This window comes from Camellia sinensis, chromosome 5 (genome assembly GCF_055761805.1).
Source record: "Camellia sinensis isolate YWXY chromosome 5, ASM5576180v1, whole genome shotgun sequence".
Classification (NCBI taxonomy): Eukaryota; Viridiplantae; Streptophyta; class Magnoliopsida; order Ericales; family Theaceae; genus Camellia; species Camellia sinensis.
In genome coordinates, this window is record NC_138965.1 from 171,263,254 (window position 1) to 171,279,201 (window position 15,948).

The 15,948-nt window shown below is 30.1% G+C and overlaps 1 protein-coding gene and 1 long non-coding RNA gene across 3 annotated transcripts in view; one reads left to right on the top strand and one right to left on the bottom strand.

The window, feature by feature from the left end:
• The window catches only part of LOC114294376 (uncharacterized), a 46,206-nt gene extending 43,521 nt beyond the window's left edge, over window positions 1–2,685 (bottom strand). The window contains exons 1-2 of one of the 2 annotated variants that reach the window (XR_014330492.1): window positions 2,528–2,685; window positions 2,208–2,350 (exon numbers count right to left, since the gene is read on the bottom strand). This is a non-coding gene — a long non-coding RNA (uncharacterized LOC114294376). Of the gene's footprint in view, window positions 1–2,207 lie in introns of both variants that reach the window. The other variant, XR_014330491.1, reaches the window with a different exon arrangement.
• A 10,415-nt stretch (window positions 2,686–13,100) lies between these two features.
• LOC114281375 (uncharacterized) lies at window positions 13,101–14,280 on the top strand. The gene has a single exon (XM_028223819.2). It carries the CDS (start codon window positions 13,229–13,231, stop codon window positions 13,934–13,936), a length of 708 nt encoding a protein of 235 aa, XP_028079620.1. The 5' UTR covers window positions 13,101–13,228; the 3' UTR covers window positions 13,937–14,280.
• The last annotated feature ends 1,668 nt before the right edge of the window (window positions 14,281–15,948 follow it).

Here is a 15,948-nt window from a genome sequence, read left to right on the forward strand (position 1 = left end):
TTAATAACATTTAGATCACACCTTTTAAGTGCAATTAAAAATGTTTAGATCACACTTTTTAAGTGTGATTAATAGTATTTAGATCACACATTTTAAGTGTGATTAATAACATTTAGATTTCACCTTTTAAGTGTGATTAATAACATTTAGATGTGAAAAAAAAAAAATTACACTCACTAGCTTCTCATTTGCCCTTGTGGATATTCAAACCATCAACCCTCTTACACCATAAACCTTATACAATACACTCTTTCCACTACACCTCTATAACACCATATAATTATATATACAACATATATTATTTATATAGTACATAGACCCGTATTAATATAAAAGTGTATATATATATATATAAAGATAATTATTTTTTATTGAACATAATTTATGTAAAAATAAACTATTTACTAGAAAAAAAAAAGAGACCACTTTTGGCGACTAAACATAATTTTAGTCGCCAATTCTATACTTTTGGCTACTAATTATTTTTTAGTCGTTAAAAAATTTAATTCTCAGGCTAAAATTACTACTTTTGGCGACTAAACTTCTTTTTAGTCGCTAAAAAGCTTCACTTTTGACTACTAAACATCTTTTTAATCTCCCAATGCCTTAGTTTTGGCTACTAAATTTTTTTTAGTCGCCAAAAAATCTCACTTTTGGCTACTAAAATTTTTTTAGTCGGTAAAAGCCTCACTTTTGGCGACCAAACATCTTTTTAGTCACCCAATACCTTACTTTTGGCTACTAATTTTTTTATAGTTGCCAAAAAGCCTTACTTTTGGCTACTAAAATTTTTTTAGTCAGTAAAAGCCATATATGGGCAACCAAATAGATTTTTAGTTGCCAAAACCTATATTTTTGGCTACTAAATTTTTTTAGTCACCAAAAATCTTTACTTTTAGCTACTAATGTTTTTTTAGCCGCCAAAACCTATACTTTCAGCGACCAAATGTGCTTTTTTAGTCGCCAAAGATGCTTTTTCTTGTAGTGGAGTGTGATTAAATATATATATATATATATATATATATATAATTACACTTATTTAAAAAATGTGATTAAAAAGTGGTAATATATATATAATCACACTTTAATTAGAAGGTGTGATTAAAAAATATATAAATAATCACACTTTAATTAGAATGTGTGATTAAAAAATATATATATAATCACACTTATTTAAAAAGTGTGATTAAAAAGCAGTAATGTATATATAATCACACTTTAATTAGAAGGTGTGATTAAAAAATATATAAATAATCACACTTTAATTAGAATGTGTGATTAAAAAATATATATCTAATCACACTTATTTAAAAAAGGGTGATTAAAAAGTAGCAGTGTTTATATAATCACACTTTAATTAGAATGTGTGATTAAAAAAATTTATATGTAATCACACCTAATTGAAAAGTGATATAAAAAATGAATATTATCACACTCAATCAAATTAAGTGTGATTAAAATATCAATCTAATTTTTTGTCACACTTCCAACAAAAGTGAGATATTTTTTTTGTCAAAGTGTGATCTTTAACTATTTTTATAGTAGTGTTGCAGTTTCCAACTATTTTTTCACATTATTATCATTAAGGGTGCACAAAATACCCAGAAAACCCGAGAACCAAAGGGTCTGGTCAGGTTAGTTTGGTTTTTCCAATACATTGCTTGGAAGATCCCATGGTAGAGACAGAGATAATACCCCTTTCAGATTGGCAGAAAATACCACTGATAAAAGTTTATTTTACAGTAAGAGTTCCATCATCATTTTTATTTTTTGGTGTTTGGCTAAAAATTAAAAGGTAAAATAAAAATTACAAAAGTTTTTCATTGACACATTTTATCAAACATTTAACATGCAAGGAAAATGGTACAATAAGAATTGCAATATCAACAAGTTATTCCAACAAAAAAAAATCCATAAAAAAATTTATGTCAGTAGGATAAGAATCAATCAACGAACTACTCATCAGGAAATACAACCCTCAACTACAAATCGGTCATCATCAATATGCATAGGAGAGCACCAACGAACTAGTCACCAGCACCAATTTTAGAAATTGTTTTGACATTTTCTATAAGGAAAATGTGATAGAGCGACAAAGATAATGAGATTCAATCAAAAACTAGAGAGAAAGGTCCAAATCTCATAGAGCAATTTAGAGAATACATGAAATTCGATCGGAGAGATTGAGAGAGTAGATTTGATATTACCATAATAGCAGATCGGAGAGATAGAGAGAGTAGTTCTGATCGGATAGAGAACAGATCTGAGAATAAGATCTACATCTCTACATCGTTGAGCTTGCTTCTACTCATTGTTGCTAACGATCCAGATCCAACACTGCTTGCTTATCCTGTACGTGATCAGAGACATTAATACGGCACTCATAACCCTAGATAAATCGATTTGGAAAGAGAAAATACAAAACAGAAGAAAAGAAACTAGAAATCAACTATAAATCGTTAGTTTAAGCTATGAAAGTTTACAGATCTTATGTGAATGTAGCAAATCCATATCAGAAAACTCTAACCTTGAGCCCTAGATCGACTTAGGTAAGAGGGATTCAAATGATATTACAGAGATACACTCAAATCAAGTACAGAACAAGAATTTTCAGATCATACAACCAAAGAATCGATGGAGATCGAAGATCCAAGGCCCCGATTTCTCTCTTTGCCTCTCTCTCTCTCTCTCCCTCTCTCTCTCTCTCTCTCTCACACACACACACACACACAAAAGTCACGCCTCTGTTCTCTTCTTTTGATCAGAAACATGCCTTTTCAATCCCAAATAAACATTATTTCACAGTTTTCTATTAACGGCGTACAAAACAAGATAAAATAATTAAATTGGCTGAGAAGGTGAAAAATCATAAAACATTTCACAACGTTTTTAAACCCCCCCCCCCCCAAAAAAAAAAAAAGTGATAATATCCTATTTTTCTTGTAGTGAATTCTCAAACAGAATATTGTATTGATAAGTTATCTTGCCCTAAAATTTACATTATAATTTATAATATAAAAGGACTACTACTTCAACAAGGAAACAACTAAAGGCCAATTTTTGCTAGACACAAAAATAATAAAAAGTAAATAGAAAATTGGCAGAATATCAAATTTGTGTTTGTATAAGCAATGTGTCAAATTAAATGGCACTAAAAAATTGTTATTCTTAATCGAAGTTATTACTAAAAACAAAATTCATAAATGACAAAATTGTTAATGTAAAGATCTGAATGAAGGAATTGGGACAAAATTCATCATGCACCATCGTTGAGGATAGTGATGCGTTTTGAATCAGTCTATCAAATTTGGAGGCATTTTAAGCTAGTTCAAAAGTAACATTTATGCTCATGGTCAACAATTTGATCTATCCTATGGACCTTGGGCAATTTAACTGTTTCTTAAACCGTATGCAAGTAATTCGACCCCAAGCTTACAATGGGTAGAAGGTAAATAGGGATAGGGAAAATCATATTACATATTCAAAAGATTTAAACTCAGACTTCATGCCAAGCCTGACTTTATATATATGTTATCCTAATTAGGATTAAGATTACTTGCAATCTCCATCATTGGAGTTGCATTACCATTTTGATCAAGCTAAACATTGAAATTCTAATTTTGATGAGATGGTGGTGAACTAGACCTAATCAACTCACAAAAAACAGCCATTGCACTCATGACAGGTGGTGATTTTCAACCGCTTACGACACGGCAAAACCTTATGACAAGGAAGTGGTCGAAACTTAGAGGATTAAAATGAAAAAGTCTTAAAGCCTTAATTAACATATGTGTTTCTATCTCGAGTTGCTTCAATGATAGATTACAAGGTCATTAAGCCTCCGTTTGGGAAATGGGTTAATTTTTTGGTTTTTTGACTTTTTTGACTATTTTAGCCTGAGTTAAAAAGTTTGGTTTGGGAAGAACTTTTTGACTTTTTTGACTTTTTTGATTTTTTTGACTTTTTTTGTGAGAGAAGAATGTAATGATTATGAGTTGGATGTGATATTTTATTTTTTATGGCTAAAATAATTTATTTTATTTTTTGTGACTAAAATAATCAAAAAAATTTTTGTTTAACTCTTGTCAAACGGAGCCTAAAAGAAGTTTACTTGGAAAAACTTTGGAAAGAACAAAGAAAATGACAGGAAAACAACAACTCCAAGAACATTAATTACCAATAATTTAGGACACAAATATCAATTAATTTAGCCCCTTAAGGGTCAAAGAAAAGCTATCAAGTGGTTGGATGAAAGTGATTTGTAGGGCCCATTTTTGACACGCTTGTATTGATTGTTTGATTTTAAACAATGCAATGGAAACTCAAATCAACTTGAATTTCTTGATTAATTTAATATCTCCATTGAGTCATTTTCCTCTTTAATTTTTTTTTTTTTTTTTAACTAATACTTTGTTTACATAGTGGATCTTCTTGTGCCACATTAATGGTGGCTGAAATTTGGGGTTGATTTATCTTCGATGAAGTCTTCATGTAACATAGCCAGCTATTCAAGACTAATACTGTGTTTGGATTGAGTGATTTGGAGAGAAAAGAAAAGAAATAGAGAGAAATGTATTTCTCTTCCTTGTTTGGTTATCTTAAGTGGAGAGAAATAGGGAGAAATAGAGAGAAACTCATTTCTCTCATAACCCTTATTTTCAATCTTCCCAAAAGTGGAGAGATTGGGAGAGAAAAGAAATCCACAAATGTTTATATTTTCATAATACCAATTTTACCCCTGTAAAAATAAAAGAAATAAAATGATTGAAAATATAAAAAGGTTATTTTGGTAATATAATATAAAATAATTTCTTTTTTTTTTCTCTTAATGAAATCTAACCAAACAAGAAGGAGAGAAATCACAATCATTTCTTTTCTTTTATTTCTTACTTATCCAAACAAAAAGGAGAGAAATTACAATCATTTCTTTTCTTTTCTTTTCTCTTATTACTTAAGTAATCATTTCTTTTCTTTTCTCTCCTAAGTTACCAAACATAGCGTAAAGGTTGTCTTAATTGATGAGGTATTTTTTTAATTGAGTGTAAGGTTTGAGTTTGAGTCTCATTACTAGGGAATAACATTTCTTTCAATTTATTCACTTTCTAACGATTGTAAAAGAATGAAAAAAGAAAGATATATTTGATTCATTACCTCTTTGTGTAATGTATAAAATTAGCATTTAAACTTTGAGGAAGATTGATCATTATTTTAATAGTTCATTTGTAGGCCAAGAGAAACCAATATCATAGTAATAGCTTACAGTTTGTGAGGCAAATACATTCATACGATTGTTTTATATTGTAAATATCAAATGAGGGATAATCGTGAGAGTTAAAACGAGTAGTTTGTTTTGTTTTAAGCTTATTTTAAGTAAAAATTTTATAATTTTTAAGTAGAGTTAAAAGTACCACCCTCACAACTTTACAGTAAATGATATATTTGGCTTATTCATAGATTGTAATCAAAATTTATAACACACGGCCTAATAAACAATTCTAAAATAAATAGCTCAAATTTTGTTTGGACCTAAGACAAAAAATCTAAAACTGAGCCTTTTTTTACGTTGTGTATATATATATATATATTAATTTAAACTTATTTTTCTTCCTTTTTGAGATACAAAATTATGTTGTGCTTCAATCATGAATCTAGAGAAGCATTTGTGCAGTATAAAGAAATGGAAAAAAATAAAAATAAAATAACGTCTACTTCATACAGGCTTTTTCCTTTTATTTTCATTTTCTTACACAAATTTGTGACCTGAACACATCATACATAAGTTTTTGTATTAAAAAATTCCTAACATATATTTGTGTATTAATATAATGACTAACTTTAATTTAAAAAAATTATGTCTAGAGAATCTACTAAAAACAAATAAAAATTCGAGGGACTTAGGTAGCAAGTTCGCTTAGCTAATGGACAAGCTGCTAAACTACATCGGTATCCATTATAAGATAGTAAGAGTGAGTTACAAAAACATTTTAGTAGGACATTAAGGTTAAGTTTGGCTACTCAAAATAAGTACGTATTTTTTATCTTTTTATCTTTTTTTTATCACATCACCTCTCTACTTTTCTGCATATCTTTTTGTAGAAAGACAAAAAGTGCATTTATTTAGGTCATCCCAAATAATCCCTAAACTAATATAAATTGGGTATTTTTAGGGAAAGTTTCCTAGTTAATACTCCATACTAGATTCAATATAAAAGAGTTCAAAATTAATTAAAACACACTTTGTCCTAAAGCAAAAGCCTAAAAGTCTAGTCCTCCTCATGTATTATTGAAAACATTTAGACATCATCAACTGCCCTACTGATGTTGATGGGCTTTACTTTTCTTCGTGTAGTAGTACTCTAGTTTAATTAACAGAAGGAAGCTGCCAATTAGAGACTTCCAATTGTTTTGATTTTACATTTAGTGTTGTATCTATATTTCCTCATAAAGAATTTTTTTTTTCTTTTTCTCTTCAACTTCCCTTCGATTGTTTTGAGAAAAGATAGTTCCACTGCCGTGGAGCCATAACTCCTCACAACTAGACATTTAATTACCGTTTGAATATAGAAAATGATATATATATATATATATATATATATTTGTGAATAACCGGATGTCCGGTCCAATTTACGTGCACCTCGACTAATCCCAGAATCTATGCAAAGTACCCATTCCATGTGGATCGGATAAATCTCGGGTATTGCCAGGGGCGTGGCCGTAAGGAGCGGATTGCTCCTAATATGAGTTGAACCTGAGACCTACAAAGAACACATCCCTAGGTCTCGAGTTGTATCCACTAGACTAACTCCTTGGAGTTGGAAATGATATGATTGTTGCACTTTAGAGATGATTTGAACTGTTCATTTTATAAAATCTGTCAAGTACATCATCCATATAAAAAAATTCAAGTTCATCAAGAGACGCTAGTAATATGATTGGATTTGAGAATAGATTGGGCATTTTTAAAAGACAAATTTTAACCGATTATGTGGTCACTAATACTCGAATAATTTGATTTTTTACATGAATAACCTTTTTAGTATATCTTACAAAATAAATGAATTAGATTATCTTAATGAGTCTAAAATGAACCCCATCTCTGAGAGTGAAGAAAAACTGACTCCTTAATTTTTTTAAATTGACCTTGGCTTGGACCAAATGTTTAATGTGACATTCTGCTTTGTACTTTGGGCATGTTGATGCAAAATGCACGTAAACTTGTACCAAAGAAGGTAATAATAAACAGGAAATGTAAATTCTCTATTAGAAAATGACTTTCATTTCTCACCATAGACATGCTAATGTTTCAATTAGTTGGCCCTCTCTAATAAATTTCATTAGATAGAAAACCAAAGATGTCATTATAGCAGCTTGTGTCAACATTATTGTTCAATGGGCTTGTCACAAATGAAGCAAAATATATGTATATATATATATATATATATATTTCAACTAGATATATCAATCACACCAAAATGAGGCTAAAAGTGTATGTCAAATTTAAGGGTTGGTGTGGAGTGTCCTAAAAAATTGTACTTTTTGTCTTTTTATGAAAAGATGTGCAAAAAAGTAGAGAGGTGATGTGATAGAAAAAAGATAAAAAGATGAATTATATAGGTTATGCCAAACCTAGCCTAACTACCTGAGCAGTCCTTTTTTGATTTTTTTTTTCTCTCTCTCTAGAATTTAACTTTTTTAACTTGGAGTGTGTGATATAAAAAATAATTAAATAGTCAAGACCTCACTAATTAATATTAGAAGAGCATTGAATTAATGACGTCCTGCCTATTTAAATTGCTTCTACACATGATCAAACTTTGTGATAATCAACAACTCATGCCTTTTAACACAATTTCTCAACAGTCTAAAAAATCAAACGTTTTTGATCTCATGTATATCTCCATGAACATACAATAATTATTATTAAGATGGGCTCAATAACATCCAAGTAGCCATGGATTCCCCTATGTTCTGCATTAATTTGTTTAACATTTCATTAAATACAAAGTATATTATATATATATACATATTTTTTTGTTAGGACTTTTGGAATCATAGTCCAAGCCCACCTAAAAAGAGGATTCTCAAAACCAAACTAGGAGGAAAAGGGGGAAGATATCTGGTAAAATTGGGGAAAATGTTGGACATCCAACTCCACATCTATTTTTTTGAACCAGGAAAAAAGGGCTCTGTGATGTCATCACAGCCCCTGCGGGCCCTGACCCCGGGATAGCCGATTGCCAGCCAAGAATTAACCTCCACCAAGTGGGGGACCCATCACTGAGGTACCAGTGGAGCTCATCAACCGCCCCGGTCACGGACAAGTTTCGACCGGAGTACAGCGCGAGGTCTCAAAGAGAGCCCCTGACAAAGTTAGGATTTTTTGCGCCCCCCTAAGAGTCGAACTTGACTCGGGCTGGTGGTGGCAAATGCATTCTCCAGTGGGCCACCAACCCCAATGGCTCCAATTCCACATCTAGCTTCTTAAAAATATCACTTCTAGTTGGCTTCAAGTCGGCTTGCCACATCATTTTCACCATCTACTAATGTTGTGTTTGGTTGAGAGATTTGAAGAGGGATTTGGAAAGAGAAATGGAAAAGGTAGGTGAAATGTGAAAAAAATATACCTATATTTCACATAGTTTCACACACCTTTTCTCTTTCCCTTTCCAAATTCCTCTCCAAATCCCCCAACCAAACACAGCATAAAAGAAGAGAGATAGATATAGAGACAAAGAAACAAAAAGAACTGAAATTTCTAAAAGAAAAATAATGTAAATACAAATTTATAACACAACATTCTATAAATAAGTTTGTGGAAAATTCTGTGCCCATACCCTTGGTGTAGAAATTTTGTACAAATTATGTGTTTGTTGTATTCTTGCTTCTGTAAAATATCAAAAGGGCAAAGTACATGACTAGATTAAGATTAATTATCAGGAAATTAATGTGTTATAAAAGTATTGACTTGAAAAAGGAAAAAAGAATGAGGCCTTATAATTAGAAACATTATAATGCTTTCCTGTTGTCAACATCTCATTCTACATGACTTACACATGTTCTTTTACACATTGGTCATGTTTGATATAAAAGTGAGAGATGGAGATATATCACTTCAATCCTAAGAATTGGAAAATTCTTATATTAAAGCCTTATATATATATACTGGTGTGCGCGTGGAAAGTATAGATAGACAGATTGAATTATTTTGTAAGCAGATTAACAAATTTTAACCAATATGACAATTGACCATTAATTTTTATCACCCAACCCACTCACTTGATCGCATAAATTTGTTTAGGTCAATTTAAGCTGGTGTGTGTTGATGATTATGCCCCTCATTCTAAGAGCATCATTTGAATTAACTATTAGAATTCGTGGCAGTAGATTAACGCACTTTGGTTTTCTATCTCCAATGTATTTTTGTTGTTCTTTTCCCTTGCTAATTGTGTTGGGTCTTCTTATTATAACATACTCTACAACCATACTATTAGAGTACATACTCATTTTCAAAACTAATAAATATTTTACACACAAATGTATGGTTGATTTGAGAAAGAATTTTTTGACTAAAATATGAGGTGAAAAGTATTTGGAAATGACTTTTTAATTTTTTATAAAAAAAATGTTAAATGTGGATAAAATGATAAAGAATTTTGACTTTTTTATATGACTTTTTAAGTTTTTAGTGACTGTTTGATTTTTTAACTAAAAAAATCAATTGCCAAATGCACCTCTAATCATTCTATTAGAGATATTCTCAGCTCAATCAATAACAAATCATTCATTAAACGGTTCAGATGCAGCTATTTGAGAACTTCTAAATAAAGTTAAATTTTTTTGATTTTTTTTTTAATCTTTGATGATTGTTTTTTAAAAGAAAAATGCTTGGGAGCACTAATTAGTGCTCCCACTAATTAGGTGGCAGTGGGTTCCGCCATTAATGATGTGATGTTTTGGTCTTGGAGTTGTATTTTTTTTTTTTTTACTTTTTTAATGCATTAGTGCTATTAGTGGTGATGTTTTTAGTGGGATGAATCATTGTTGTTTTTAAAATTATGTTAAAATTTTTTTATTTTTTTCCATTCATCTTATGTAGATGAATTTAAAAAGTAAAAAAAAAATTAAAATTTTAAAAATTAAATTTTCAATTTCTCACATGGAATAAGATCTAAATTTTTTTTAAAACAACAACAACAACAACAACAAACACCCATCCTAAAGATTCATGCGGAAGTGTACGGCCACAGATTCATTCTAGATCTCCAGGTAGAGTGACACGTGTCAAAAGTAGGTGAGACTAATCATTCATGCCAACCATGTCAGGCTGGCAGTTGCAGCTACTCGATCTCTCTGGCTAACAAATATGGGAGGAAGAATGTTAAACACATCAAGATTTTATAATGTAAATTCTCAATTATGATTTTATATTAAATTAAGAGAATAATAAAGAACATAATAATTAAGGGTAAATTATAAATATATTTTTTGAAATTTAATTAAAATATGAATTACTCCTTATGATTTTTGAAAATTACATTCTACCATCTGAGGTTTCTAGTTTCATAACAAATTGCTATTTTTATTAATAAATTATCAAGTCAATTAATATTTTTTAATTATGTTAAAAATATATTTTAATTAATAATTTGGTAATTTTATTATTATATAGGAGAACAATTATGAATTTTATTTTTTTAGTTAATTCTGTTAAATAAAAAATTATAATAAGAGAGTATTTGTAATTTTTCAAACTACAGGAGATAATCTGTATTTTAAGTAAATCTCAGAGAGTGTATTTATAATTTACCCAATAATTAATGATTGGTGAAAGGTATTATTATATGACGCTCTTGAATAATCAAATAATTTTACCGATTCGTCACATATACTTATGTGTCAGTAAATGTTAACATTTGAGATATTCATTTCAAAATCTAATAATATGGTTATAAATATTGAAAAAAAATTAAAAACTTTAAACACTTAATAATTATAAATCATTGATTTTAATTTTTCATGATGTGTTTGAAATTTTATGTACGAAAATTAAAATCTCCATTTTAATATAAATTCACATAAAATTTCATATTTATTAGGATAGGGAACGTAACAAATTTGGAATCACAAACTATGTTTATGTATCTATAATTAGTCGATACCAAATCTTACATTATAATTTTGGGCCATAAAAATTGCAACAACTCCTCTTAAGATTTCATTTTTTTCTGTACTTTCTTAAGACTCCATTTTGTCGCTTCACGAAATCCACAACAGTGATTCGAACTGTTCAACTAGTAAGGCTAGTAAAAAAGAATATATATACAAAAAATTAATTTGATTGGACATCAATATAAAACAAAATACAATTATTAATTTGTCTATTGATGTCTAAACAAGTTAATTTTTACATATATATTCTTATTTTTGAGACATACAAAATGAACGATTTAAATTATCATTCCGAATGTCATAGAGCCCACAAAATAGAATCTTGAGAGACTATAAAGGGATAGTGTTTTAAGGGAAGCTGCTCCCATAAAAACTGTTATTCTTGTTTAGGATTACTTTAATATAGAACGTTTGTGGTTACTGTTTATGTAAGCCAACTTGAATGAAATTAATTATTCTCTTTAAAATGTTTGAAAAATTGACCAATGCTACATGATTGATTGCACATCACACAAGGCATATACTTGAGTCTGTATAAAGTTGGTCAGAAGTGTAATTAACAAGTTGAGGAAGTAATCAAATCCTGGTCAAACCAAACTGTAACAACCCGTTAACTTCGGAACGTGATTTGTAAATAATTTTTTTGTTAAAAAAAAATAAGAAAAAGAAAAAGAAGAAGAAAAGTTGCCTATCAAACCAATGTTGATGGTAGTCGAAATAACAAGTCATTTTCATGATTTTTTTTTTTTTTTGAGTGAATGAATATTATTTTAATGCATCATTTTATAAAAATTTTACGTATAAATTTTTTATTTATATATAATTAATTTTGTAATTTCGAATATCTTTAATCATTGAAGTGAGGGTAAGAAATTTAATCCCATTGATTGATGGGAGTTTCTAGTAATCTCCAAAAAGCACCCTCCAATAATATCCCAAAATAAATAAATAAAATAATAATAAGAAATTTCCACAGCACTTCCACACATTGAAAGCAACCATCTTCCCACGCGCAATGAAACAACACTAGTCTTCTATTACACTCGACACGTTACATTTATTTATTTGGTGCAATTTATTGAATTTATTTATAATTTTTTATTTTAAAATTTAATATTAAAGTATTTGATATAATTTTTATTTACAATTTATAAATTAATATAATTTAATTATAAAAAAAACTAAAAAAAATTAGTTTTAGTTTATTATTTTTAAATGTTATCTTTTAGTTTATAAAAAGATGCTGATTAATGAGACAGTTTTTTATTTATTTTTTTTTTTTTTATGGCAAATAAGACAGATTGGAAATAGTAAGAGATAAAATATGTTCATTATTGTCATTATATGTTGTTCGTCATATATGTCATTCTAAACATGTTCAGATTATAATTCAAGTGGTCGTAATAATTTAAATTTAGGCCTTTGTTTGACAATATTATTTTTTAGTTTATAAATTAAAAAATCACTAAAAAGATTAAAAAGTCAATAACTTATATAAAAAAGTCAAAGATTCTCTTTTCTCTATATTTTTTACACATATTTTCGTAAAAAAATTAAAAAGTCATCCCAAACATACTAGTTTTTTTACCTCATATTTTAACTAAAAAATTAAAAAATTACGAAAATAGTCTGTTCCCAAACGAAGTCTTAGTAACTTACTAACCTCCTATCAAGTGATCAAAAAATAATAATAATAATAAATAAAATATTTTGGAACTCTAATTTGTGAGCTCTAATAACTCGTATGTGGAGCTCATTTGATGTGACGTTTTAGTCTCTCTTTTTTTTTTTGATTTTTTACCTCACTAAAGCTTAATTAAAATTATAATTTTAGAGGGATGTATTATTGTTATAATAATAATCCTTAAAAGCATAAAAGTGCTAAAAGCAAAGCGACCGTTGCTAATGCCAAACTTGAACTACTCTATGGAGCTAAGAGATTGAAACAACTCGCAATGATTGAGAGTGGTCATAGCATTTTTCTACTTTATATTTCAGATTTTTGTGAAACATTTTCTAGTTTTGTGGTGTCTTCTTCTCTCCAAGGACTTATATATATATGGCCCCTCTCATCTTCCCTCTCAACAAACCAAAAAACTCTCTCTCTCTCTCTCTAAAAATGGAGATGGAACCAAGTCCACAAGAAATAGCCAAGAAGCTATGGAACATAGCAAGAGCAATGTTCTTGATGTTAAGGACAGACATATCAAAGAGCAAGCCAATGGTTGATCTCCTCATGCTTCTAAAACGCGGCAAGCTTGCCGGAAAAGCCATAAGCAACCTCATGCTCCACCACCACTCCGCCCTCAGCTGCCGCTCTGATGACATCCACCTCTCCTTCGTTTCTCCCCGCGAATACGAGTTCAGTTGCAACAACAGCCCGGTTTATCCCTCGTACTACCGGCGAAAACACCACCACCATCAGCATCGCCGCCGCCACCACCATGACTACCATTCTGACGATGTCGTACAGAAGGTGTTTGATCTGTTGAATAGTAATGAGGTACTGGAAGCATCAGCATCTCCACTGGCGCTTCCAGGGTTCGGGCAAAGTCCGATAGTGAGGCAGTTGAGAATAACTGACTCACCATTTCCATTGAAAGATGGAGATCAAGAAGACAGTCAAGTGGACATGGCAGCTGAAGAGTTTATAAAGAAGTTTTACAAAGAGTTGAAGCATCAAAAGAGAATGGCTGCCCATCAAGAAAATCAAGAGAGACGGGCTGCCCCAGAATCTCCATCACCTTACCACATATGGGCTAGCTAAGCTAACCACAACATATTTCAATTAGGGTTTTTTAAACTAGTTACTCTTTGCAACATCGAAATCAAGTGATTTAGTAATCAGTTTTGCTAAGAGTACATATATTTTTTACGTAATTAATCACAAAAGGTTGGGCTCACTACTTCTTATTATGACCATGGCGTAATTTTTTTTTTTTTTTACTCTTAGGGCTAGTTTACTTGTGGAAGTGTGGTGGCTTCAACACTAAATGCAAAAGTCTTCTTTGGAAGATCATTGTGGGTCTTTTCTTGGTATAGTTGCTTCTCTCTCTTTGATGGTGTTAATTTGATTGTTGAGAAATAAATAAAGATTATTAAGTTCATGAATTTCTCTTTCTTTCTATAAAGTTTGTACCTACAAGGACTTGCTTGATAAAGAGAATTGGAAAAGTTTGGTTTGCCAATGAAAGCTGTTTAATGTAATGTATTGCCATTCAAGGTTGGTGGGTGGGAAGGTTTGGAATTATTGGGGTTTGTTTTGAAACTATTGTGACTTGTGTCCGTGCAACGGTCTCTTTTTTCTTTTTTTTTTGCTTTTTGGGCTAGTGTTTCCTGTGGTCTGGAATCTTGACCTATCATTCTAAGTAGTTGGGATGTCACCTGTCAAGCACAACAGAGAAATATGTGATGAAATTTTTATTTACTTTTTTTAATTGTTTTCAAGAAGTAGTAAATTGGGTTAGTTTAATGAAAAATGTTAGACTTAAAAAATTTAACAAATTTTATATTAAATATTTCACATGAGTGTGAGACTCACACCATAATATTACTCTGGTTTAATTGCCCCAAAAAGAAAACAAAAACACCCGAAAAAAAAAAGAGATTAAAAAAAAAGAAAATAAAGAGTAAGATATATTAGCTTGAGGAAATCAACCTGACTTGCATATACAATTTGCAGCAGATATATACACATACAGGATAACAAACATTTGTTTGAAATCCTAAAATGTAGAGCAGTTGAAACTGTTTCCTAACTCTAAGGTACAAGTATTTCAAATGAATTCAAAATGGAGAAACTAAAGGGCTGTTACAATCTGTTACAAGCTTGTGATAAGATACTCCTATGTGTGGTTTACATCAAGAGAGGAAAGTTTTAATTTTTTTTTTTTCAAATACTTTCAAGAAGTGCTAAATTGGCTTAGTAAAACTGTCCCCAAAAACAAAATCAAAAAATAAAAATAAAAATAAAAATCAGAGTTAGTGACATATCCCTTCGTGGCTTACGGCTTGTAGGGAATCTTGGTTTAAGTTTAGGGTTAGCAATCATCTTCTTGTTAGACTGTCATGGACCCTTCATTTTTATTTTTATTTTTAATTTTTAAATAAGACATATGATATATGTATATATATGTAAAAATTATATTTTGGATTATTATAGTACATGGTTTACATAGCAGGCATTATCAATGGTTTTAAGTCTTGTCTCTGGAAGAGGTCCCTCGCCAAGTGGCTCTATTTGGTTCCATGGACTCTAGTCATACTGTATAATTCAAGCTTGTTGAGCCCCCATTCAAAGAAAGAAAAGAAAAATTAAGGTCAATTTTCATATATATGAAAATTTCTTTTGTAAAGATGTGTTTGGTTTGGTTTTGAAAGATAAATTTAAAAAAAAAAATTTAGGAAGAGAGTTTAGAAATTTTTTTGATTTGTTTGGTTGTATATTTTAGAAATAATTTTGGAGTATGGGACTTTGGGATGATTTGATATTTTGTTATAGTTGAGTTGATATGTGTGAGAGAAAGAGTGATTGAAAAAGAGAGAGGAGGGAGAAAAAATGATTGATTGATGTGTAGGAAAGAGAAAATGATTTTGGAAATTGTTTACCAAAACTACTAAACCAAACAAAATCGACCCCGCTACGTAGCTCGAAAGAGTTTGGCTCGAATTTGGCTCGACACCAAAACGACGTCGTTTTGGTGTCTTTTTTTTTTTTTTTTTCCTGTATTTTTGTTGCAAAAGGAAGAAGAAGAAGAAGGGTGGAGAAGAAGAGAAGGA